Source organism: Sinocyclocheilus anshuiensis, unplaced genomic scaffold (genome assembly GCF_001515605.1).
Source record: "Sinocyclocheilus anshuiensis isolate Anshui unplaced genomic scaffold, SAMN03320099.WGS_v1.1 scaffold1240, whole genome shotgun sequence".
Lineage (NCBI taxonomy): Eukaryota > Metazoa > Chordata > Actinopteri > Cypriniformes > Cyprinidae > Sinocyclocheilus > Sinocyclocheilus anshuiensis.
Window position 1 is genome coordinate 481,971 of NW_015542555.1, and position 27,833 is coordinate 509,803.

Sequence of the window (27,833 nt, forward strand, 5' to 3'; positions counted from 1 at the left end):
GAGTATATTCAAACCCCACGCTCATGTTATAAAGCAAACAGCACTTTATATAGAAATCCATTAAAATCTCATAAAAATTTAGTTTTGTTTCCATTCGTAAGACAGGTTCTTCAGGGGCATAAAAAAATAAATAACTGAAGGATTTTGAACAGAACTCTGGAAGAATCCCTGGGGTAATGTACCCAGATGCAAATCCCAATTCAACTTAAAGATATGGTCTGTCATCATCTCTCCTGCACACAGAAGTACACACATGCACACACAAACACCCTCACACACTGAGGGTGACAGGCTGTGATAGTAAAAGCTGCGTTTAGTTCTGTTTCTTGCTGTGTGCGCTGGGATCTCGAGGGCTGAAGTCAGCACAGAAGCCGTTAGTTGAAGGCTGAGACTCTGAGGGTGATGTGGATTCTCTGGAGGGTTGAGGGATCGGCTCACTGAGACAGTGGTACTGCTCCACGAAATCAGGACAGTCCTCCAGAAACCGGCAAAAATCATCTGCCACAAACACACAGCATGTTTACAAAGTTACAAATACCAAAGATACGACAGAATTAATTTTACAGAGAATTAATTACTACAACTTGATGCAAACTCATAGTAATCAGGTATCGATTTCCTATATAATTTTTTATAAATAAATACACGAAGAAAAAAAAAAAGTATTATTATTATTTTATTTTTTTTAAGTAGTGTCAACTTTGGCCTTTTATTTTTCTTGCAGTCCCTTGTAAAAAAAAACATGCATTTAATTGTAGCCATTTAAAAAGAATTTGAAAAACTCCAATTAAAAGTTTTACTTTAAAGTATATTTTAAATCATTATTTTCTTAATATTTTGCCATGCTTTTAAAAAAAAGTGCACTTATTTTTATGTTCACTAACATACTAATGCACATGTAAAGCACAAACTCAGTAAAGTACAGTTCAGTACAACTGTAGTGTGTTATTTGATTACATTAAAAGGTAAATATATTCATTTCAAATATAACTAGTTAACTGCAACTTTAAAGTACATTTTAATGCCTGTCGTTACATTTGGAAGTACACTTAACCATATTTCAAAGACAAGAGAATTAATCATGAACTTACAAAGATGTTTTTAAGTCCAGCCAAAAAAAGCACTCTAAAGTTCAGCTAAGTGCATTTAATATCAATTTAAACTATAATCCATTTTTATTTTATCGCAATTAACATGAAATTAAATGTCCAACTCCACAATGTTCAGCTTGAAATTTAGTATATTATTTCCATAGTATCACTAATATTATCAGAGTAAAATATGCTTCAACCCAACATTATTTTACTCAAAATTAATGTGTGTGTGTTGTCTTAATCAGGGAATTTAATTCTAATTCATTATAATTTCATAATTATAAAGCACAAAGCCCCATAAAGCTGTGGTTTACAGTGGTTTTAGAACAGCTAAAGGGAGTTGTTAGGCACAAAGGCAAGTGTTTTACAATGATTTCAAAAAGGGCTTCGCTAATTCTCAAGGACCAGAATGATCCATTTAAACAACTTACATTTTGTCAAATGCCGATTTTGAAAGAATTATTCATACATTTTTCTTATCACGTCTTGATTTTTGTAACTTCCACCACATGCTTGGCTCGATTACAATCAGTCCAGAATGCTTTTAAAGAGGATAAAGAAATATGATTCTATTTCCCCGGTATTAGCAAATTTGCGCTGACTCCCTGTTTGTTTTAGAGTTAAATATAAAATAAAGATTTTAATTTTTGTATACAAATCCCTAAACAATCAGCCACTTTTGTACCTTACAAACCTCTTGATACCTTATAACCGCCCTAGAGCCTTGCGTTCAGAAAATTATAAACTTCTGGTAGTGTCTAGGACCATTCGTCATCAAAAAGGCGATAGAGCTTTTGCAGTAATGGGGCTGAGACTGTGGAATGAGCTGCCACTATATATATATATATATATATATATATGTGTGTGTGTGTGTGTGTGTGACCCTAGACCACAAAACCAGTCATAAGGGTCAATTTTTTGAAATTGAGATTTATACATCATCTGAAAGCTGAATAAATAAACTTTCCATTGATGTATGATTTGTTTGGACAATATTTGGCCGAGATACAACTATTTGAAAATCTGGAATCTGAGGGTGCAAAGAAATCAAAATATTTAGAAAATCGCCTTTAAAGTTGTTCAAATGAAGTCCTTAACAATGCATATTACTAATCAAAAATTAAGCTTTGATATATTTACAGTAGGAAATTTACAAAATATCTTCATGGAACATGATCTTTACTTAATATCCTAATGATTTTTGGCATAAAAGAAAAAATGATAATTTTGACCTATACAATGTATTGTTGGCTATTGCTACAAATATACCCGTGCTACTTAAGACTGGTTTTGTGCTCCAGGGTCACATATTAGGTCTGCTAAATCTCTGTCAATGTTTAAGAATATGCTGACTATACAGCTGGTTATATGATTGGTCAATATGTGTGTGACTGTTTTTGGTTCTGTTTTTTTTTTTATGTAAAGCACTGTGGGTAACCCTTGGGGTTCTTCTAGTAGTGCTATATAAATAAATAAACAAGAAACAAGATAACTTTTTAATTTTGGTTAGTGTGACCACAAACAATGAGGAAGTGAAGGCATGATGTAAATGGTCCTACCAAATGTGATCTTTCCTTTGTCTTGACAATCGATGGCCCTGAAAAGGTAGCAAACAGCAAAATCTCCAATCCCCAGAGCAGTTTTCAGAATGACGGCCAACTCATCTTCTACAACTGCTCCATCCTCCTGTGCTTCAAACATCTGGACAGAAGACAACAATTCAGAGAACATCCATCTTTCCTTACCATCAAGACCTAAAAAGTTCATTATATCCAAATAAACATTAAGAACTAGAATCTATTAAACAGAAAACAAGCGAGATTCTGACTCATACAAACTCAAGCTTGTCTATTTGAAACAAAGAGAGCTTGCAGAAACCCAACTCACCCTGAATGCCAGTTTAATGGTCTCCAGATATCTGAAAGGTCTACAGACCACACACAGGGCGATGACATATTCTCTCACATCCATCTTCCCATGCTGGAAACAATTCATTCAAATGTTATCACAATCAGACAGACATCATGGAAACACATAATTGACGTGTTTGAAAGGCAGAGTTCATTTGATTTCTGTTCAGTATGTAATAAAGACGTTTTGATAAATGTTTAACCTCCTCAAAAAGTGAGAAGATGTCCTGTACTGCTTCTGTCATGGGTTGGTTGAGGTACTGAGAAAATCCCTCCACGTCCAGTCTGCTTCCACACAGTTCACGGGCCCTAGAGGCTTCCTCGTGCAGGACTTCATCAGTGACACCCGCCTTCAGCCTGAGAGACAAGACAAAATAAAATCCACCATTATTTTTTTGCCAAATGTGCAAAATGGCTGGAGAAAATAATAAAATATGCAATTTGGCACTCAAGAATACTTTGAAAATGCTTGTGTTGCCCAATGAACTGTAACAATCTTTGCAAGTACTGAGAACACTTGCATTTCTTGGTAGTGGTTTCAAAAAAGAAACTCATTGAATTGTTATTTTGAGAGATGAAGGTTGTTCAGTGAGCTACTGTCTTGAAAGAAGAAAGCAAACTGGATCTAACCAGCAGAGGGAGAGAAGTGGACGACCCAGAATAACAAGAGGAGGAGAACATCAGGGTCTCTAGTTCGAGAAACAGACCCCTGACTGGAGCTCAGCTGGCAGCTGCATTGAACAGTACACACTAAACAGCGGTTTCATCACCAGCAGTGCAGAGACGACTCTGAGATGCTGGGCTTTTAAGAGTTTCAAAGAAAAAGTCACATCTGATATTGCCAAAAAAAAAGGAGCAAGATGGGCACAAAGAACAAAGACTGGATGGTACAAGACTACAAAAGAGTATTATAGATAAATGAATCCACGTTTGAGATGTTGAGCTGCTGTGGGAACAGTTTGAAGAAGCATCCTACAGAATAACACGGGAAACACTGCAGAACGCATGATAAAACATCAGCTGAATCTCTGAACCTGAAACTGACTGCATAAGAACGCACGAGGTCTGTTCAGATGTCACTGCTACATGTTTAAAGAAAATCATATTTGGTAATAGAAATAGAAACATTATTCAACTAGTTAAACGTTTGGGGTCTATAATATATATTTTTTAACTATTATTAATTAATACTTTTATTGAGCAACAATGTATTAAATTGATCAAAAGTAACAGTAAAGACATTTATAATGTTACAAAAGATTTCTATTTCAAATAAATGCAGTTTTTTTTTCCAACTTTCTATTCATCAAAGAATCCTAGATTTCAAAGAATCCAGTTTTCAAAATTGATAAGAAATGTTTCTTGAGCAATATATCAGCATAACAGAATGATTTCCGAAGGATCATGTGACACTGAAGACTGGCGTAATGATGCTGAAAATTCAGCTTTACAATCACAGGAATAAAAAATACAAACAATCAAATAAAAGACCGTTATTTTACATTGTAAAAATATTTCACAATATTAATCAATTAATTCATCAAAGCATGAGAGACTTCTTTCAAAAACATTTAAAAAACATTACAGGCCCTAAACTTGAGTAGTAGTGTACGTATCATCGCTGTAATTTAATGCATTCTAGGCGAACTGAATTGAAATTTATTTGACAAGACACAAGTTTGACAAAACTGTACCAAATAAGTATCCCACACAGTTTAAAAAACTGGTGAGGATAAAAAACACAAAGCCATTGGCTTATTTCCATAGCGGTTCAATCACCATTTGGACTGCTATGGAAATAAGGCCCCTGCCAGAAATTTTAAGGAATAAACATCCAACAAATTGCCTTGCATCACTAAAAACCTAATCTGACATGTTTTCGTGAATACAGTACCTTCTAGCCATTAAATCACCTGTTAATTTATTACATATTAAACAAACCAAATAATTTACTACATTTTTTGACTCAATATTGTTGATACAATATTGTTAATCTTAACCAAAAAAAAAGTGTCACTTCTTTAATTTCCTTCTAGAAGCAAAGAGAATGGCTTCAGTTTTACCTATATATAGAGAAAGCTTATTGTCTAAAAACTATCTGGACATCTCTTGTAACTGTTTCAAAGAAAAAGTCACATCTGACATTGCCAAAAAAAAAGGAGCAAGATGGGCACAAAGAACAAAGACTGGATGGTACAAGACTACAAAAGAGTATTATAGATAAATGAATCCACGTTTGAGATGTTGAGCTGCTGTGGGAACAGTTTGAAGAAGCATCCTACAGAATAACACGGGAAACACTGCAGAACGCATGATAAAACATCAGCTGAATCTCTGAACCTGAAACTGACTGCATAAGAACGCACGAGGTCTGTTCAGATGTCACTGCTACATGTTTAAAGAAAATCATATTTGGTAATAGAAATAGAAACATTATTCAACTAGTTAAACGTTTGGGGTCTATAATATATATTTTTTAACTATTATTAATTAATACTTTTATTGAGCAACAATGTATTAAATTGATCAAAAGTAACAGTAAAGACATTTATAATGTTACAAAAGATTTCTATTTCAAATAAATGCAGTTTTTTTTTCCAACTTTCTATTCATCAAAGAATCCTAGATTTCAAAGAATCCAGTTTTCAAAATTGATAAGAAATGTTTCTTGAGCAATATATCAGCATAACAGAATGATTTCCGAAGGATCATGTGACACTGAAGACTGGCGTAATGATGCTGAAAATTCAGCTTTACAATCACAGGAATAAAAAATACAAACAATCAAATAAAAGACCGTTATTTTACATTGTAAAAATATTTCACAATATTAATCAATTAATTCATCAAAGCATGAGAGACTTCTTTCAAAAACATTTAAAAAACATTACAGGCCCTAAACTTGAGTAGTAGTGTACGTATCATCGCTGTAATTTAATGCATTCTAGGCGAACTGAATTGAAATTTATTTGACAAGACACAAGTTTGACAAAACTGTACCAAATAAGTATCCCACACAGTTTAAAAAACTGGTGAGGATAAAAAACACAAAGCCATTGGCTTATTTCCATAGCGGTTCAATCACCATTTGGACTGCTATGGAAATAAGGCCCCTGCCAGAAATTTTAAGGAATAAACATCCAACAAATTGCCTTGCATCACTAAAAACCTAATCTGACATGTTTTCGTGAATACAGTACCTTCTAGCCATTAAATCACCTGTTAATTTATTACATATTAAACAAACCAAATAATTTACTACATTTTTTGACTCAATATTGTTGATACAATATTGTTAATCTTAACCAAAAAAAAAGTGTCACTTCTTTAATTTCCTTCTAGAAGCAAAGAGAATGGCTTCAGTTTTACCTATATATAGAGAAAGCTTATTGTCTAAAAACTATCTGGACATCTCTTGTAACTGCAAACTCATTTTCTCCAGGACCCATTTATCTTGACGAAATGCTAAAATTGCTGCATCGACAGCATAAAGAAAAAGTTCCTTTGAACACGATGCTTTAAGATCATTTATATATAAGAGAAAAAATAAGGGACCTACAGTAAAATACTCTCTTGAGGAACTCCACAATTAATTGATAAAGGACCACACAATATACCCTTAACATCAACTCTCTGGCTTCTCAAACCCAACTACCTTTAATTTATACAATAAAATGGTGTGGTCTACAGTACTCATACAAAATATTGTTTTTACCAATATATTTTTCATTCCGGTCATAGACATGTTTTTCTTTTTTCTTTTCTGTTCTTTTCATTATCTTAGACATCACACCTAAGACAGAAACAGGCTAACTTACATCCCTTTTTATATAAGGGTATAACTCTAATACTTTTAAACTCACTTGGTAATTTTCCTTGGTCAAATGATAAATTTACACAGTCTCTAAAATGTTTTATTATCAATCCCAGGTGCCTTATTTACGTTTTATTAATACAACTACTTTCAGTGACTGGTCTTACAAGAATCCTGAACATTTCCACATTGCCCATAAAAAGACTGCACCACTTTTCATTATAAATATCAGGCCACCCTAGAAGTTGATTAAATAATTTTTAGCTAACGATATGAAATAATGATTAAAAGCTTCAGCAACCTTAACCTTCAGGGTCCATTAAGTTCCCTTTCACCTTTTTAAAGATTTCAAGTTTCAGGTTCTTTAAAACACATTTTTAAAGTGAATCCAAACTTTTAAAGTAGTGTCTCTGGTTTTATTTGCTGACTTTACTTTCATCAGATAAATTATATAATTATATATATATAATTATATATATGCATCACATGCATTATATTGCACTCCTTAAAAAAAGGGGGAAAAGATTATTAATGTTTTTATTTACTGTACTTGCCAAAGCCATTCTTTTTACACATCTTTGATGCTTACTGAATGTTATATACTCTGAACTTTAATTACAGCAAGCCATCTTACAAACCTTTGTTGATTGTATTTCTTCATCATATTCACTAGAGGGCACCATGTTCACTACCAGATGAACTTCATCAGTACAAACCAGCTCACTGCTTTAGCACCAGTGTAAAATCAACCCTCAACTGCTAATACAAAGCAAACAAAGGCAGTGTTGCCAGACGTACGATAATTATCGTATTTGTACGATAATTTTGACCTCTGTACGATGTACGATCAATAATGAAAAAAACCCATAATGTACGATAATTTAATAATTTTATGACAATTCAAATGGTGGTAGTTGTAGTCATAGGGCTTCTATATTCATACATGAAATCGGCTCATTACGCTCGTGCACACCTCAGAGTGTGTTAAGAATGCAAGGAGGGTGCCCTGCTTTAAAGCCAACGAGCACTATGTTGCGGTCTATGACGGCAAGAACCCCCTCAACATCTGGCAACACGCAGGCTTCCGATGACAGCGGCTCAGATGGAGTTAACAGCTAAAGTCTGTCTACACTGGACGCGACAAAGCGAGTGTTAAAAATCATTTTAATACGTCATAAATAGAATGAGACATCAGTTTACTGTCGGGGATGTGTCGTGTCGTGTCACATCCAGTGCAAACAGTCACTGATTATAATGGTTTCTATAGTATTTTGTCGCACTGCTCGCGTCCAATGTAAACACGGTATGCCTAGTTATCTATTGTGGTAATTTGCAGGTCGTGTCAAAAAGTTGTTGGTTTAGATAAATAGCTGTATTCTGTACATTTGACTCGTGTACGATAATTTTCTTCCAAATATGATAATTTTCCAATCTGGCAACACTGAACAAAGGCCATGTTTAACTTCCTCTCATTCTGCTGGCAGGCAAAGGCCATCAGTCAGCACAGGGCTGCTCGTACTACTGAACGTAATGATTCTTTATGGTGTGGTTCTACTGAAGTTTCAGAGATCAATACTATGATATGTAGTGGCGAGTGGTGCTGACGGATTGATTGGCTGGATGACTGATTCACCCAGTGACCAAACCAGCACCTCGTGTCCCCGAGACATCCTAAACTGTCCTTCACTCTTACAACCTACTTAACTCAGCTGCCCAATAAAAACATGAGAACTGATTCTTTCATCCTAGAAAATGAGAGATCAAGTCTGTTATTTCAAAAGACCGTCCCAGCCTGCTGGTCTGCAAGACACCCACAGACTACCCTAAGTCCAAGCTACAGAGATCATCTAAAGCACACTGCACAGACAAACAGCAGGAACTGCCTCGGTCTAACAAGCTCTCATCTGACAGACCGACTTTAAGCAACTTCCAGAAACCACAGGAAAACTTTCCACTGACTGTCTTCCTGCTGTTCTCGTAATGAAGCCTGGTCTGATCAATGGTCACTCACCAACTCAGGACATCCTCATGATAACAGATAAACAATTATGTTGTGTTATTGTTAAGTTGTGTTTACAAGGTACTGGTTTGTTCGTATTGCATTTTCTGCTTTGCTTTCTTTCTTTTCACTTTCTATCTTTTGTAAGGACTAAAATCATCATAAATGTCTTTACTCTCACTTTCGATCAATTTAATGCATCCCTGGATAAACATAACTTCTTTTAAAAAAATCATATCAACCCCATATTTTTGAACAGTAGTGTACATTATCGTAGATGTGGCGACCCGCTTAAAACTACTGCTCTACTCACCCTAAATGTCGTACCAGTCTGGCAAACTCCAGCAAACAGGTGTGTTTGGGCAATCGCAGAGGGCCTTTGGCCATAGCAAGCTGGCAGTCCTCAAAGGAGTAATCGATAATGCGCAACCCAAGTGCCCTATGGAGAAAGCACACACACAATACAGATTACAGGACACTTGGGCCTTTTAAGAGAAAGAAATGTAAAGCCAAACAAACAGACGTCAAATAATAAAATAAAGTGTTAATAAAATCGGTCACAACAAAAACACTTTGTTCTTTAAAATCCACTCACTTGGCCATGATACGTCTCACATTTTTGGCGAACAGGGCTGGATCCTTCTTCTCCTCCTCTGACGGGGTGTATGTAGGAAGATACTGGACAGAACTTTATCATCATCAAATCTGATTTGTGCATATTTACCAGTGTTGTTATTGTTAACTAAAACTACAAATATTTAAAATATTAAGCAAAAAATAAATTAAAATTAGATATTAAATCAAATTAAATGAAATTATTAGATGATCAAAATTAGATGAAAATTGAAATGTATAAAAAATAATTTGAATTACTACATTTAAGAGTAAAACTAAATGACTAAAACTGAAAAAATAAACAAATAAATAAATGTAAAATAAAAATGAAGAACAATGACTAAACCTAAACTGAAAATATAAAATAAAAGCTTCAAAATAATATAAAGTATAATATTATTTGTAATAGTGTATGAATAATACTAAAATAACATGATATTTATACCACAATATGAGTTCTCACCTCTATTTCTACAGAGTTATGTAGCTGACATAATGTGAGCCATAGAATCTTAAACCTGAAAAAGATAATGGAATTTGATTTTAATTTACAAATAGATACAAGCACATATCATGCATATATCTTGACCATTAATCTACACCAAAAAAACAACAACAATGTAAGTAATTGAAAACTGAAACTGTTTGGTTACCAACATTCTTCAAAATATATTTGTGTTCAGCAGAAGAAAGAAATGCATATAGGTGCATGTGGGTGACTAAATAATGACAATTTTTTTTTTTTAAGTGAACCCAAGAGACTCACGCTCCAGGCCCTTGCCACGTCCATGAGATTGTATCCTGTCGGGGAAGTGAGAAGAGAAAGAAGGCAACGAATAGGCTTGGCATCTCAAACAAAAACACGAGTGTTATACTGGCAGTATCCTCCTAAACAGCTAACTATCCCACACACACACCTAACCTAACCACTTGAACTTGACCTTGCTTCTCCTACAGCACAACCTTGGCTCTAAGTACTCTAAGAGATTGCTGGGCTTGTGTTATTCATGAGAGAAGGAAACAAAGACATAATATACAGAAAGGTTTTGACAGGGAATAGAAAAGTATAACTGTGAAAAATAAATTCATAGTCTTCATGAATGGAGACACATAGCGCACAGCTGCAGACAGTAAGTACGAGTGTAAGACACTCCCTGTTTGGGCGTAGAGTTTATTCTTACCATCTCATTAGGATACCGCAACAGCACAGGCTGCACGGGAACTCCAGGGATAAACGCACCTGCAGGAAAAGAGGGACAAAAGGACAGTAAACAAGTGAGAATGAGGGCCTTGTGGAAGAGAACTTGTGCTTTGACCTCGTTCCACTCGGAGGGCCGGGTGTGGCATTAAAACTATAGCCTGTGCTGAAACATGAGCCCTCTGTTTGAATGTGGGTGTGAGCTTAAGTATCCAAATCCACTCCTCACCTCATCCAGCTTCACTCTTTTTAATATTCAGATATGACACAAACCAAGAACTTGCATAACACTCAAGGTTTACAAGAAGATGCAGAATAAGAAAATGAATAATATTACATCAGTTAGAGGATTAGAACACTGTTTCTGTCAATACACAACTTTATGATGAGCTGAATGTTTCTTTCAAGAACGTTTTACACTTGAAACTGTCTTTTGAGGAGGCGGATTGCTTATTTCGTTAAATATTATTTTTGAAAATACTTTTTTTTTTTTTACTTCTGCAGTGCATATACTGTATTTTTATTCAGAAAAGACACATTAATTGATCATAATTATATTGTTACAAAATATCTATATTTCAAATAAATGCTGTTATTTTGAACTAAAAAAAAAACAGTTTCCACAAAATAAAAAAAAACTGTTTTCAACATTGATAAGAAAAGTTTCATATTTTAATGATTTCTGAGGGATTCAAGTAATGATGCTGAAATTCAGCTTTACCATCACAGAAATAACTTAGATTTTAAAGTATATTCAAATAGAAAACAGTTATTTTAAATGTAAATAATTACAATATTATATATAATAATTACAATACAATATTATTGGTTTTACTGTATTTTGTACAGTAAAAATAACTCCAGCCTTGGTGGAAATATTTTGAACAGCAGTAGAATATCTTTAAGCCAGGATATTTGCAAAGTATTGCACAATCATTTAAAATACTTAAATGATTGTAAGTATTGAAGTACATTTTGTGCTATTTGAAGCTTGACAGCTGTCACTACCATTAAATGAGAACTGCTTGGCATTGTGCTAAATAAATCCTTTTGCGTTTCACTGAAAAAAAATAACAACATTTATGTTTTAAGCAACATATGAATGAGTGGATGAGGTAAGTTAGTATTTTTTATTATTATTTTGGGGTGAACTATCCCTTATCAGAACTCGTAACAGAGTTCAGAAAACAACTACATTCTCTTTTTCTCTATATTTTGAGCCTCAGTTTCACTCTGTGCCAGTCAGATCTCATCACGTCTGGGAAGGTGCAGAGAGACGAGAGATGCCCTTCAGCTTACAAACAGCTCCTTATTACATGCTGCTAATAGAAACTGGCCAATCTATCCTCTAAGACTGAACTCACTCACCTTTGACAAACTCAACCCAAGTTTTAAACAAAGCAAGTCAACTAATGCAAATACACAAATCCCCCATCATCCATTTGCATCTTTCACTATTGAGGTTCTGAGCTGCTACTGTATGTGACTAAAGCTTGCGTCCACATGAGCGGAAGTGTGCCTGTACTTTTTAGGCAGAGTAGAACTACTGTAAATAAATGCACCATGGTTTTGCATACACAGGTCCTCTGTCTTTTAATACACTAAAGTGTACGACTTAAAAAAAAAAAAAAACAGGTTTTTGAACGGCTTGGTTATTTTATAAAGAGCAAAATAAAAAGTATTTTATTCGTATATGTAATTTGATTATTATTATTATTAATAATAAATGTAATTTGAATTCATACAATTATTTTACAAGTTCTTGACATACATAAACACTGAAATGTTAACTAAATCAAAGTGCTTTTGTGCATTTTAGAACCAGAGTAAGTGCAGATACTGCTATTTTATTGTCTTTTCCTCCACTTATTCTCTTGACAAATAACCAATGTGCATAACCTATTAGACTGTAATAATATTTATTATTATTATTATTATTACTACTACTACTACAGTAATAACCATATAATATATGGCTTTATTATGAGTATAATAGAACACACCAAAATCACAAGAAAAACATTTTAAAAAGTGTTTCCTGTGGACTATAATGCCCTTCTAGTTATCAATATATCAATGAAAGCCATGAAACATGAAAATGGAATGTAACTATGACACTATTTGCTTAAAGTCTATTCAAGAAAAATGCTCTATATACATTTTGCCACACCTGCCAAGGCTGACTTGAGTTGTTACAAGCCATGAAACTGTATGTGCATTATTTCATTTAATTTCATCTAATTGCAATTATTATTGTTATTAATTTTATTGAATTTAATTATAAAAAATTAAATCAATAAGGAAATATCACTATAATTCTATTAAACTGTGAAGTATTTCATAATAATTCTATTGAACTGTAAAATATTTAATAACAATAACAATAATAATCATCTTCATCATCATCATCTATACAATATTATAAAACATAAATAACAATAACAATAATAATAAGCATCATCTATACAATATTATAAAAAAGAAATAAAAAGAAATAATCACTATAATACTATTGAACTGTAAAATATTTAATAATATATTATTATTATTATTATTATATAACAGTACAATTACAATACTAATATTTATGTTTTTTTGTTGTTGTTTTTTTTTTTTTTTTTGCTTTCAAAGGTTAAACAATAAAGCTTTTATTTTGGTGGAAATCCGTAGGAAATATTATCTTTTTAAATGCTTCTCTTTTGCTTACAACAGATTTATAAACCAGTCTATATACAGATTTATACAAGTCTTTGTTATTTAACCATACTGCATTCTCAGGCATTGTTAATTTATAAAAAGCAGTTACCGGCCAACAGTTTCATATTCTCACCAACCCTAATTTTAACCTGCATTTGGTGTGATTAGGAGTATTCATTTTAGGTCTTGCCTATAAACATAAGTGAACATGTTCAAAAAGCACCAAAACTGTCCTTACACATCCAAACTCAGTATCTGGCTTGGTTTTTGTTTTGGAAGAGCTATCTGATGTTGTTTGGGACAGTGAGAGCTCCAGTATTAAAGGTTGCAGAGAGAAAAGTGAGATAGCCAGACAAGAGAAAACACGCAGATGATGGAGAGAGGAGGGGTGAGGATTAGAGGAATAGAGCCGATTCAATGACTGACAGAGGAGAGGGGGATTTGAGGAGAAAAGACCATCATAATCCACAGCGTACACAGGAAGAGGAAGCCAATCACCAGATCTCTCAGTCCTGTGAACCATGATGGGCCGCAGATTAGAGAGGGTACAAAGAGAGAGCAAACACCAAAGAACACGCATACAAAATACAAAACTTTCCTCAAAGTTTCCTAAGATAGACTCCAAAAAAATAAAAAACTCCCATAAACAGGTTCTGGGCATGGGAAGTGTGTTTAGTCAGCAGATATCAGAGTTGGGCACATACCGGGCTTAAATGCGATGAGACAGGATCTATTGGTGCATGTGCCCTCCGGGAATATCATGATCTGAAAACAGGCCACAGTCAGAGGAAATACCTCAGCACTGCACTCATGATATAAAGTAGCTTAAATACGTGTTTGGACACCTATACTGTATGAATGTCATTACATTAGATGTGAAATATCAGAAGTCTGTGTGTGGTACCTGAGGCCATTCGCCATCAGAGCAAGCTCTGCGTTTGATCTCCTCGACAGTCTTCCTCCGAGAGTCCTGATCTGAGCGGGACACAAACACGGGCCGGATGAATTTGATAAGAGCTACAAACGGAGAAAGAGTGAAGGGTGAGGTAAGAGAAAGAGAATTGAGAGGGATGGAAAGAGAGAGATCAAAAAAAATAATAGCTTTAGTAGGTGAGTCAAATCTTGCAAAATGCTGGGAGTATAAATTGAGATTTTCTATAATAAACAATTAATTAATTAACAGGTCATCTGAACAAACAAATCCAAGTTTTCTTATTCAAATGACAAATAAACCTCCTCTTGATGCCAGTTAAGCTGCTCTCTTGGAACTGGGAGAAATATTATTATCAGATCATGAATTTTATTCATCATGGGCCAGTGTATGAGTATGACACATTTTATATGACCACACAGCAATGAACATGCATTCATAAGCAAATGAGATGATTCACTCCTGGAAAAGTTCAAAAGTTTGGGATCAGTAAGTTTTTTTTTTAAAGAAATTAATACTTTTATTTTGTAAGGATGCCTTAAACTGATCAAAAGTGATAGTAAGGACATTATGATGTTAGACAAGATTTGCAATAAATGCTGTTCTTTTGAACTTTTTATTCATCAACTAATCCTGAAAATAAAAATGTATTATGGTTTCCACAAAAATATTAAAAAGCACAACTGTTTTCAACACTGATAATAATAAGAACTATTTCTTGAGCAGCAAATCAGCATATTAGAATGATTTCTGAAGGATCATGTGACAAAAAGAGTGGTGGAGTAATGATGCTGAAAATTCAGCTTTGATCACAGGAATAACATTTATTTTAAAATATATTCAAACAGGAAAACAGTTATCTTAAATTGTAATAATATTTCACAGTATTACTGTTTTTACTGTATTTTTGTTCAAATAAGTGCAGCCTTGATGAGCATAAGAGACCTCTTTCAAAAATGTTTTAAAAATGTTACAGACCCCAAACTTTTGAACAGTGTAGCCCTTAACATAAAGAGGAAAAAAAAACTATCTAACCACAGCTCAATTTATCAAAGGCAAAGTAGCTCAAAGTTGAACTAAACAAACCAAAATGTAAATGTTTTTATATTTGTATATTTATAAAAACTCACTGCCCCAGACTGGAATGTCTTTACTCTCAGCCTTCATCACTATAGAGGCCATCGTCACGGTGACAGGGATGGCGTCAAAGTAAGATGAGTGAGGGGCCATTGTGAGGATGGGTGCTTCACTAGGCAGTGCAGGCCGGCCCTTCACACGGACCCAGTGAAACCCTCCAGAAAACCACATGGCTCTCATGATGGCCTTTAGGACCAGATCTACCAGCCTGGAGAGACAGAAACAGAGAAACAGAGACAGAGTTAGAAAGAAAATGTTGCCTGCTTCCTGACATTTTGTGCCAATTCAATTGCCTTCACATCCATCCGTCTGTGGTCCATATCAGACAGCATTTAAAGTCAACATTAAACTACACTACATTAAACTTCACTAGCATGACGTATAAATAATGCATCTCTATGAAGTCTATTTTACTATGTATCTATGTCATTTGTATTCAGAGACTAGGTAACTGTTAAAATGTCATTGAGAATGTCTTTGGAGAATGCTTAAAATTAAGCACTGAACTACACTGAACAAAATTGTTTTTGCCCCCATTTTTCATGAGCTGAACTCAAAGATCTAAGACGTTTTCTATGTACACAAAAGGCCTATTTCTCTCAAATATTGTTCACAAATCTGTCTAAATCTGTGTTAGTGAGCCCTTTGCCGAGATAATCCATCCACCTCACAGGCGTGGCATATCAAGATGCTGATTAGACAGCATGATCAGTAAAACTGCACATTTTAGAGTGGCCTTTTATTGTGGCCAGCCTAAGGCACACCTGTGCAATAATCATGCTGTCTAATCAGCATCTTGATATGCCACACCCGTGAGGTGGATGGATTATCTCGGCAAAGGAGAAGTGCTCACTAACACAGATTTAGACAGATTTGTGAACAATATTTGAGAGAAATAGGCCTTTTGTGTACATAGAAAAAGTCTTAGATCTTTGAGTTCAGCTCATGAAAAATGGGGGCAAAAACAAAAGTGTTGCGTTTATAATTTTGTTCAGTGTAGTTAAACCATAGCGTTTTACATGGACTTCATGCTAAATATTAACTGCGCTAGAAAATATGTTTTTAAACACTGCTGGCTCACGATCACTCACTGAAACACCCTCTCAAACATCCACAGTAGCAAAAGAAAAGTAGTTTGGTGACCTGTGCCCCCCTCCAGTGTTGGTAACAGAGCAGTGTCAAACTTACACTGTGGATAAAGACAAAAACCTCTCCTCTCCACCCTCACATGAACAAACTCGTGCACAATGGGATACAGAAAGACTCAGTGAGAGAATATGAAAAGCCCTGCTGGAAGCGATCAGGTGATAGTGGAATGGAGACGGTGTGAATGGAGCAGTGTGATGTGACTCTGTGTGTGGTAGGTGTGCCACACATACGACAGACACACAATACAGTGCTCTTATGTTTAGCAGGGTAAAATGGCGAGGAACAGCGAGCTCTCCAATATCTGAGAATATTTAGACCATGGCTTTGTTCCAAACGCTAGTAAACTAACTTCTAACTAATGGATCCTCACTAGCGACTGAAAACGTACTACGTGGTCAGCAAATGCACATAATGCTCACCACCACATAAAGCGAAAGGACTCAATCACTCATTTGCTCCAAAGAATTTGATGACAGCATGTTTCACCTGATAAGGAAGTGGGCATAATTGGACGCAGGGCAAGAGTTTGATTTTAGCATTTTGCTAAGCTAACAACTCAACTGTCTGTTAAATAGGGCTGGGATTGACAACATTCATCAATTGATCTTCATTCTGATGAACTGATATCAGTTCATAAATTCCACAATCTTTTAATATAGCTAAAACAATTCCCTGAAGGCACAAACACATCTCAGCGACGTCTATTTGAAGTGTGTGTTTACATCTGGAAGACATTTTTTAAGTGTTAATATGTCTCTAGAACATCTCCCGTTAGACGTCAAATACACATTAAGAAAATGTCTTTAAGATGTTTATGATTTAGAATGTATGTAAAACTGACATAGAGACATTTATCAGATGTTCGTTCACAGCAGATGCTTTCCAGATGAAGCGATCTTGCAGACGTATGTGTGCTATCTGGGTAAAGGTTCAGCTTTTCAAATGACAATTTTATCACAAAATTTTTGACATTCAGAATGTATGCTGAAAGTAACCGTACAACTTACTGAAATGTATATCTCATGTAATTGCTCAGTTTCAACCGCAATGAGACAGCTTTGTAAAAGATGTCACAAACATGTTACCTCAGGAAATGTCCATAACTCGACAGTTAGCTAGAAAAATTAACTCTAAAGATGAGCATTTGAATGAATTTTAATGAATCTGTCATGAAAAAAGATTTATAAAAGTTTTTAATGACAGCCACCATGTAAATGTTCATATTTTAAAAATGAATTGGAGTATAAACATAATTATATCATTAAAAGTTGACAGAAATGTGATGTGAGATTGCAAGATTTTATTTGAGTGTTCATCATTACATCTAAAAATAAATTTGGACTGTTAATTTTAACCTTTAATGACGTAGTAATATACCAATTGACATGCTTCCCCTGTATTATTTAAGAGATTGTGTTCTTTAAGAAAAATTGCGATGCACTTCAGTTGATATATATTCAAATAAATTGATATTGAATCAAAATGTAATTGGAACCTAACTGAATCAAGAATCTAAGGCAAACGGTTTTGTGAAATATGTGTCAATACCCAGCCCAAATATTAAAACGTGCACACAAATAATAAATATAGATTAGTTTTAACTAGATTGAGATCTTAAAGGGATAGTTCACCCAAAAATTTAAATTATGTCATTATTAATTGCTCACCCTCATGTCATTCGGATTCCAAACTAGGGTTGTGACGGTAAGGAAATTTTCCCAATGGTTAATCGACGTGTGACAACACCGATAATACCGGTATCACCGTGGGGGCAGGGGCATTTCCTCGCTTTTAAATAGCTTAAAAGCACCGTGCGCATTTAGCGGCAATTCGGCGTCAATTGCTTGAATGCAACAACAAAATACAAAACAACGGTGGGGGTCGGTGCTGCTTTGGGCAAGTGACGTAACTGGTGTTGCGGCTTAACAACGGTATCACCGTCAGCACCGTCTATCGCGGCAAGCCTATTACAAACCCGTAAGACATTTGTTCATCTTCAGAACACAAACTAATATCTTTTTGATGAAATCCGAGAGCTTTCTGACCCTCCATAGACAGCAACAGAAATTCCACATTCAAGGCCCAGAAACGTAGTAAGGACATTGTTAAAATAGCCTATCGTTAATAATTCTTCTCTTCTGTGTCACCATCCTCTGCCATTCACAAGAGTAACATGATGCATTGTTTAATAAAAATAGTTGAATAAAGTAGTTATTTTTGTTTTCTTTGCGCAAAAAAAAAAAAAAAAAATCTCGTCGAGAATGGGCCTTGAATGGGGTAGTTCCGTTGCTGTCTATGCAGGATCAGAATGCTGAACAAAGGTCTTACAGGTGAGTAATTGAGGGTGAGTAATTAATGACAGAATTTTCATTTTTGGGTGAAACATTTTTATGTTCACCTTACTTGCAAGTAGTTGTTGATGCACCTTGATTGCAGTTTCAAACTGTATCAGGAAGCTGATCACGCAAGCGTCTGCACTCACATTACTTATATGCAATGTTCACTATAGCTCATGCTGCCTCAAATCTTGAACTTGAAAATGAATGACTTTCAGTTACTTTATTGCTGTAAACTGCAGTCTGGCTGGCTCTGTAGTTCTGTGTTAGCGGCATAATCTCATCATGCAAAGATGCAGCGTAATGTTCCCAAACTCTCACGTCTGATTAACATTTCTGATGTGTCACTCACCACCTCCACCAGGATAGAGGTTCAACTGCATCCTCAGAACGGCCAACAGTAGCCACGAATGCAAAGGGCCAGGCCAGCAACATCATGAATGCAGCAAAGAGCAGACGAACAGGGAACAGCGTCACAGTCATCACTGCTATCTATGAGAGAGAGAAAATGTGTGTTAGAGGTAACCAGAGGTTAAAATCTCAAATATTTTCACGTTAATCCAGAATTTGCCAGAAGAGCAGTGCCTTCGGGCTGGAGAACACAGAAAGCACGTGAGGTATGAGGGTCATTTACGGAAAGTGGTAGGAGGGAAACAAAAATATGCAGTGAGACCACATTATATTTTGCTATGCTGTGCAATACTCAAAGACCGAAAGAGACAGGCCTAAGGAACATTAACATTTACATTACTCCGTCCTAGTTAACTTCTAGACAGGCCAATAGATCCAAACTCACATTCGGCTCTTCTAAGCAGAACCATCAAGATTTAAATAAAAGACGGTTGATGTAATGGCTACATTAAAAGCTTAGTGTTTGAATTCTTGAGAACAAGAGCATCAAGATTTCAGTTTTATGACTAAGAGATTGAAATATCTTTATAGTTAGTTTACTTCAACGCTGACTATAAAGAATGAAGAACCCTGGGGCTTCATTTATAAAATGCATGTATGAACAGATTTGATCATAAATTCCATGGATTTGACTTGCCAAATAAATTCCGATGACCTTGCAAATAGTGAAAATGTATAAATGATCAGTGATCACAAGAACAATTTGATTCAGAATTTGGTCATATTGAGATTGTGTGTCATGGCGTGTCATTCAGAATACCTACTTTAACAGAATATTCTTTGACCAAAAGAAAGTCATTTTGGAAGCTAGGAATTTGCATTTGTGAGGCATTAAACAAGTTTTTGAAGCAAAGAGAAACAATTGTACATTACAAGAAGTTCATTTCATTCATTTTATTGCTGCAGTTTTGATAAATTTGCATTCTATCATACAACATATAATCCAGAAAAGTTAAAACCGAATTTAGACAAAAAAATACAACACATTTCATAGGGCCTAATTGTTACAATTTTAATCCATTATTATAGTGAAGTTTTATGAATTCTATTGATTAGATTTTTAGCTTTAGCTTTTTAAAATTGCTTTAAAATTGAATCCATAAAAAATGAAAAAATGGAAAAACCTGAACTTACATCATAGGGCCCTAATATACTCTTGTATTTCAAAACATAAATATAGAAAACAATTTTTGTGCGTGCAGACATTTTATAAATAGCACAGAAATATTTTGGCAATTTACATTTAGTAATAAGGCCTCTGGTTTCTACAAAATAACAGAAAATCCAATTATGCTTCAGTGGTGTCAGAATTAGATACATACAGCGAGCCATTCGTGACTGAACTAAGAGAGCCATCAACTCTGAGCACAAGGACGTCACATGTCATGCTTCTATATGCAACTCAGGAAAAACAAGATCACATAAATGGGACATAAGAGGGAACAGGAAATGAGGAAGAGGAAAAAAAAGTCAACTGATGTTAGATGCCTCTCTTTTTTTCCCCCATGAGAGAGAGTTTTTAAAAGCAGAAGGAAGGGTGCTCATGGTATCTGATATGGACTTTACATGAAAGCATTATACTGTAACAGTTTTCTCCTGCAGAATATATGGTTAATTCAAACTCCACAATGCAACTCCAGTATACCAGACATGTCTCAATTGTACACCAGTTACTCATGCGATAAATCTTCGAAGGGGAAAGATCAGGTTTGCATCAGCGCATCTCTGATGACCTCTTGGCCACAAATATCTCATGTTCCCATCAATGGTTTACATCTAACTGACTTCTCTGTTAAGTCTACTGATCTCACACTGTTAAGCTGAACGTTGTGACTTAACCCTAATTTTCTGTTGATTTCATGCAACATTTGGGATCCCAGAGACTAATGCTGTTTATGTAAAAAAAATTAAATAGAAAATTATTTTCTATTTAAATTATCTTATGTTCCTCTGACCTAATAAAAACCAAACAGGAAGCTTTAACACTGTTAACCACAAAACAGTTGTGCCCTTCTTTGAAAGTCATTATTATCCTGAACAGAAATGTATATTTATATGATATATATGTATATGTATAATATATATTATATATGTATAACATATATAATATATATGTTATTAATTACTAATTACATTATCTGGGGTCACAAAGACTTAAAATGAAACATGTTCTCTATTAAAAGGTTTCATTATGTTAAATTTTTAAAAATAAGAAAAATCAGTTTCAAACTGATACCACAAAAAAAAATTTTTGATTTAGCCAGCTAAATCTTGCCCTTGAGGCCTTTCAGATCCCAAACAAGGCGGCTAAACTTTTTCTGGAAATCTGTTTACTGATTCTGGGAATAAGAGTATTTTTCTTATGTTGTTTGCTTTACTTTAAAAATAAAAATGCTAAATAAATAAGATCTTAAATTCTTCTTACAGCTCATTGGTGCAAGGCTTCAACCAACCTCTAGGTCTGAGAACACATAATACATAATTAATTAGAGGGCTAAATTAGCAGTCTGGATATGTAAAAACCAATTTTGTTAACGCCTACAGCAACAACAATATAAGGGTTCAACTTTGTTGATCCCAGCAAAAGGCTAATGGAGATTTGCGGATAGTTTGTCACAAGAACCAACGACAAAGCAGAAGCATGGAATGAGCTCACATTAAAGCCCAGAATGGTTAATGAATATTTAATCTGCCTAAGAGTATGTGCTTCCAATTTCCAAGAAAAATCGACTGCGAGTCATAACACAAGTTTCTTATCCAATGCTATATTGTTGAGCCTAGAATAAGGTTAGTCCTCCAAGTTTCTCATTCACAAATGACTCGTTTGACTGGATTGACATGTCTTGTTAAATTTACTGGCTGTTCGCTGTAACACCACTGGTTAAGGCTGTCGTGAGATCAGAGCTGGAGCAGTGTCTCTCTGAGTGCGGTGATTAAATGTGGATGGGCTCATCCGACGGCTCCATTAGGAGGAGATGAACTGTGGGTGGAGATGTGTGGCCTGTTTAGTGTTTATTTATTTATCTACAGCCACTGTCAACACCTGCGGTCCGCCCTGACAGAAAGATTAAACTGATCTAGAGGCTGAGGCGATGGCTCTCTTGGGAAAGGGAGGGAGCGAGAGAGAGCTAGAAGGAGGGGTAGCGCTAGTGTAAAATGTATTATGAGTGAAAGACTACAAACAAAAGCACTTATTCCCAACGAGATTTAAAAAAGAAAAACCCACCTCTCATGCTTTTTGAACAAAGAAGAAGGAGCTAAAATCATTTGCTGAGAGCAAGAATTATAACCTGGTCTTGACCTTCCCCACCCCAATACACTGTATAATGTCCCGGGAGTGAGAGGCACAGCCTTGATCCTAGTCTATGGGGTCCCATTAACAGCATCCCCCTCATGCCTAGTCTCCATCTGCTTCAGTCTGAGGGAGGATGAGGGGGATGTGCGGGTTAAGAAGGAGCTTCTGTAGCCAAACCTGCAGCTGAATCTTTTAGTAGTGCTGTAAAAGAGCAGGAGGATGGTGCTGGTCTCTTTGAGTGGGGTTAAGAGCTACTTAGAGTCACAACGAAGCTCACGCAAGAGTCTGACCTCAAGGTTGATATGGCTTTTCCATGGTGTTCTGAGAGGTTTCTTACTGCCCTGAGACTACCCTTAAAAGCTTAAGTATAGTTTGTTTTTTTAATGCGTATGTTAGGGTATGCGTACAGTGCACATGATGTAAATTTCATTACTGTAGTAATAGCCAAGGCTGCATTTACAGTGGAGATCAAATTTAGAGAACAATTTAGGAATACTTGATTTTTTCTGAAATATTGTTAATCTTCTTCGTTTAAAATTTGAAGGAATATTAGCTCTAGGTAGGGCTGCACGATTATGACAAAAATCATAATTGTCGATTATTCCCTTGAAATTGTAATTGTGATTATTAATTACGATTATCACAATTGATTACGTAATTGTGGCATCCATAATTGTAATCGCGATTAGAAATTAGATTAATTGTGCAGCCCTAGTTCTAGGTATACTACATGTTGCAAAAAATCCAAGGCATTTCAACAAAAACCTTTGTTTTGTGGAAAAAACTGTGATCAAAATTAGAGAACAGTAACCACTGTAGCACGAAAGAAGATTACAACTAAACTTTGGGAGGGTTACAGCTGGCAGAAATTAATAGGTAAAGTGTAGAGGCCCTTGCTTTGAATGACTTTAGCACATATGCGGCCACAGGACATCACTAGTTTCTCAGATTGTGCAGGTGTGATCTTGGTCCACTCTTCTTCTAGTCTCTTCCACAGTTCGGTGACTGTAGTGTGTTTCTTACTTAGCCATAACTTTGTCGCCAAGAATTTTCTAGAGATTTTCAGTCTGGTTTAGATCAGGACTCTGGGCTTGCCATTTCATTATTTCAGTGTTCTTAGCTTCAAGGAAATGCTTTACCCGTTTTGCTGTCTGGCAGGGGGCATTGTCCTGCATGAAAATTGCAGGTTGATTGGGAGATGCTTGTGGGGAAGGAACTGCATGTTGCTGAAGGACGTTCTGATAAACATTTGCATTCACTCTGTCAAGTATCTGTATAAGAGGCCCAACTCCTGCTGCACAAAGCATCACCCAAAGCATGACACTTCCTTCTCCACCTTTCACTGATTTCTTTACGCACTTGTGGTTCAGTCTTTCCTCAGTTTGACGCCGAACATAATGTTTGCCATTAGACCCAAATGAATTAAACTTGCTTTCATTACTAAAGTGAACTTTGTTCACACAACATGCTCCTCAGCAAAGGTGAGCCTTTTTATTTTTTCTGCTGGTGAGAGGTCTGGTCACTGCAGAGTGCACTTTCAGTCCGATATCTCTTAAATATGCTGAGACAGATCCTTACCCTGTTCAGCACTGAACTGGCAGCAATTCCAGCTGCAGTGTTGAACCGATTCCTCATTGAGAGTCTCTGCATTATTCTGTCTTCTTGTGCATTTGTCTAAGGTGGACGACCAGCCTTTTGGGGGGACTTGAATGAATTAGTGTCATTGTAAAGCTGCAATATTCGAGAAATCACAGATTTGGAATGACCAACTTCTCTTGCAGTTGCTGAAAGGGTCATCCCTTTGGCCTTCATCTGGACAACCTCCTGTCGCAGGGTTTCCGTATCTCAGTGAAAACTGGAGGAATGCTACCAGTTAAATAGGGTTTTTCAGATAATTAAAGGGTTAGTTCTTTAGTAATTACTCACCCTCGTGTTGTTCGAAACCTGTAAGACCTTTGTTCATCTTCGGAACACAATTTAAGATATTTGTGATGAAATATGAGGGCTCTCTGACCCTCCCATAGACAGCAAGGTAACTACCACGTTCAAGGTCCAGAAAAGTACCAAGATAATCGACAAAGTAATCCGTGTGACATCAGTGGTTCAACTGTAAAGTTACGAAGCTACGAGAATACTTTTTTTGCGCAAAGAAAACAAAAATAACGACTTTATTCCACATTTTCGTCTCTACTGCATCACTTTGTGCAAAAAAGTATTCTCGTAGCTTCGTCTATGGGAGGGTCAGAGAGCCTATTTCATCAAAAATATCTTAAATTGTGTTCCGAAGATGAACGAAGGTCTTACGGGTTTGGAACAACACGAGGGTGAGTAATTAATTACATAAGTTTCATTTTTGGGTGAACTAACCCTTTCAGGAAATTAGCACCAGATGCCAGATTAACACCAATAACTTGAAGGTATCTGTAAGTGTTCTCTAATTTTGATCAGGGTTCTTTATCAAATATCTCATTCAAGTTTTTATACTATGCTTCAGAATACAATAATTTATGAAATATGCTTAAAAACTGCCCTTCTACTTCTGTTAGGATAACTTCATATAGGACTAAGCAGCGACCTTGAAATTTAGGAAATTATAGTTTATTCTCTAAATTTCATCTCTTTTTGATGAAATTTTAATTTAATGTAGCCTATATGATCATAATTAATATAGTAAAAAAAAAAAAAAACTATATTATTGTAAAATATTACACCACCCTGCATCATATTAGCTGAATTAAATCTAATATTTGATTCTTACAAATTTTGGGGTGCTGATTCCAAAAATAGATAGGGGGAACCAAATAGGGAGGGAAAAAACTCTCATACCTATTTTAAAAAATATTCGAAAGCTAAAGACTGGGCTAGGTTATTATAATTTAAAATAACCTCAAAATAATGCTTTGATGCAAAGCTGAATTTTCAGCATCATTACTCCAGTCTTCAGTGTCACATGATCCTTCAGAAATTATTCTAATATGCCGATTTGCTGCTCAATAAATATTAGCATTTAGTTTATTAGTATTATTTATTATAGTAACCCGCAGGCCTGAGTATATTAAAAAGATCTTGCATAATGCCACAAAGGGCCATTTATCTTGGAATCTGATGCATATGGAAATCAGGTGAATCATCACAGCCTATCTTAGACCTTTCAAACTGCTGTTGTTTAAGAACTCTACATTAGAAAATTGCAGTAGGCGAATGGCTAATTCTTTAAAAAAAGAATAGACACTTGCCTATTTCCTAGTAAACAATTATCTGACCTTGTCCGATTTATGAAAAGTGACCATACTGTCTTCTAGAAGGGTTTCTCTACCTGCTGAAATGCGAGGATAAACTATTATCAGATCAGTGGCTCTTGTGGATTTCCTGCCTGTTAGCAACTGATGTCTTTGCTTTCCATTTCCCACAAACAGCAGGAAAGGCTGAGAAGATTGAGATGACAGTTAAACAGGGAGTGCATGACTTGGAAACTCAGTTTTCTTGTATATCTCCTGTGAGTGACATTTGAAGAAAAAGGAGTGGCATTTCAGGTTTTCTGTGAAGTCTCTACATGAGGAAAGTGGTGAAATGTTGCAGCCCACATACATTGCAAGTTTCCTATAAACCTTGATAAATATTGATCTGAATGGATCTGAATGATCTCAAAAGTTTTAAACGACTTACTAAAAACACAAAACATCAACAACCCCTTCACTAATCACTCATGGAACTGGATGGATACACATCCCATAATCATGCTTCAGTTGAGCCATACAGTTTCTAACACAGTTGCTTTAGGAGAAATTCTCCAGTTCCTCTATGCCAGAATGCTACTGTGCATCAAATACAAACTGATTTTATCACTGATCTGCAATTCAGGGTTCCAAATTTCTATTAAATTTCCAAATCTTCATTTGAGATCATTTGTGATGACTAGATACAAATTATAATAATAAATAAATTATTGAATACAAGTCATTTCCAGCTGAAGAAATTGTTTTTCCATGCCCTTTTAATATTGTAATCATTTCCATGAGTTTTCCCAGACTGGAAATCACACTTTTTATAATTGCCTGACATCTCCAGGTTTTCCAGGACCACGATGTAACAGTGCAATAAAGTGCCAGGAAATAATGCTTTTCATGTAAATGACATCAGAATACCGATGAAAGAAGGTTTTGCACTATTTAGTCAAAAAAAACAAAAAAACACCACAGCTAATCTTAGACTGCTCTGCATGACATTTAGATTATAAAATATGTTTATTTTATTTTTATATTTCATTTTAGTTCCCAGGAAATGCCTCCCTGATCCCTTGTCAATGTCTAATCTTGTTACAGACCCAAACTTACTAGCCAGTGGTTGTCATATACATTTCCAGTTTCGACTTAGCCTTTATACCATAACAACAACAACACTACTTGAACAGTCTTTAAAATAATGACAAAATGAGTCTATACATCTGTATTTTAAACAAAGGGCCGTCAGCTGCTTTTCAATTGGCGTCACACCCCATAAAACATGAACCGGTGCTTTTGACTCTAAGAATGATATAGCCTATATTTCAAAAATGTAAAACAAACAAACAAACAAACAAACAAACATGCAGGTGTAGGCTATTATAGGACGTCATGCAGGTAAAACAACAACTACTACTACTACTAATATTAAAATCAAACCGTCTACACCTGCTCAAAGATGTGAACCTGCTGATTTAAGAACAGACGATAAGATTTTCTGCATATTTTTGGCAGATGACGCACGACGTGACTCTAATATGCACCGTGCTGTAACGTGAAACAATAACTTCTGCTAATGTTTCACTCTTCCTTGTCTTCTGCAAAGAGGGGAAAAAAACTAAACACAGCGGCGAAGATACTTTACCTTGAGTTTCTGCAGAGGAGTAAATCTCAACTCGTGCACGAAAGGATTTCTGAAGTGTGCAAAAACGCCCGCGTCTTCTCCATCCACCGCCGTGTGTAGTTTTCTGTTAGGGAACCTCATACTGAAAGAGTAAACATATATCTTTAAAAAGAAGCAAAAGTCTCCAGTAAAGGCGTCCACGCGGTGCTCCTCTTACACACTGAAGAACCTTTCAGATTCCCTGGTCTTACATGCGCTGCCTTCTGGTCGGGTTTGAGCTGGCGGTGTTTGGCTTCGCTTTTGACGCTCTCCGCTTCTGTAAATCACCGAGCGATCAGCATTTTGCGCGTTTTCATTGTGCGCATGCGTGATCAACGCAGGTTCTGATATCACATCGGAGGT

The 27,833-nt window shown here is 35.6% G+C and overlaps 1 protein-coding gene across 2 annotated transcripts; it reads right to left on the reverse strand.

The window, feature by feature from the left end:
• lpcat1 (lysophosphatidylcholine acyltransferase 1) lies at window positions 1-27,833 on the reverse strand. Of its 2 annotated transcripts, none has more exons than XM_016494001.1 (15): window positions 27,683-27,833; window positions 27,453-27,573; window positions 19,233-19,372; window positions 15,389-15,603; window positions 14,232-14,344; window positions 14,032-14,092; window positions 10,614-10,672; window positions 10,199-10,233; window positions 9,896-9,950; window positions 9,413-9,495; window positions 9,131-9,256; window positions 3,208-3,361; window positions 2,982-3,074; window positions 2,654-2,795; window positions 1-498 (listed from the first exon to the last, which is right to left on the reverse strand). In XM_016494001.1, exons 2-15 carry the CDS (start codon window positions 27,570-27,572, stop codon window positions 314-316), a joined length of 1,581 nt encoding a protein of 526 aa, XP_016349487.1. In that variant the 5' UTR covers window position 27,573; window positions 27,683-27,833; the 3' UTR covers window positions 1-313. The 2 variants fall into 2 exon arrangements, with proteins under 2 accessions (XP_016349487.1, XP_016349486.1); XM_016494000.1 differs by having other exon boundaries at window positions 27,649-27,833.

Bases quoted from the DNA above. Each gene is read 5' to 3' on its own strand.
- lpcat1 (XM_016494001.1), bottom strand. From the start codon at position 27,572: ATGAGGTTCCCTAACAGAAAACTACACACGGCGGTGGATGGAGAAGAC. The intron at 9,951-10,198 runs GTGAGTCTCTTG...TATCTTTTTCAG, and splicing joins ACGTGGCAAGGGCCTGGAGC to GTTTAAGATTCTATGGCTCA. The intron at 9,496-9,895 runs GTGAGAACTCAT...AGTTCTGTCCAG, and splicing joins ATAACTCTGTAGAAATAGAG to TATCTTCCTACATACACCCC.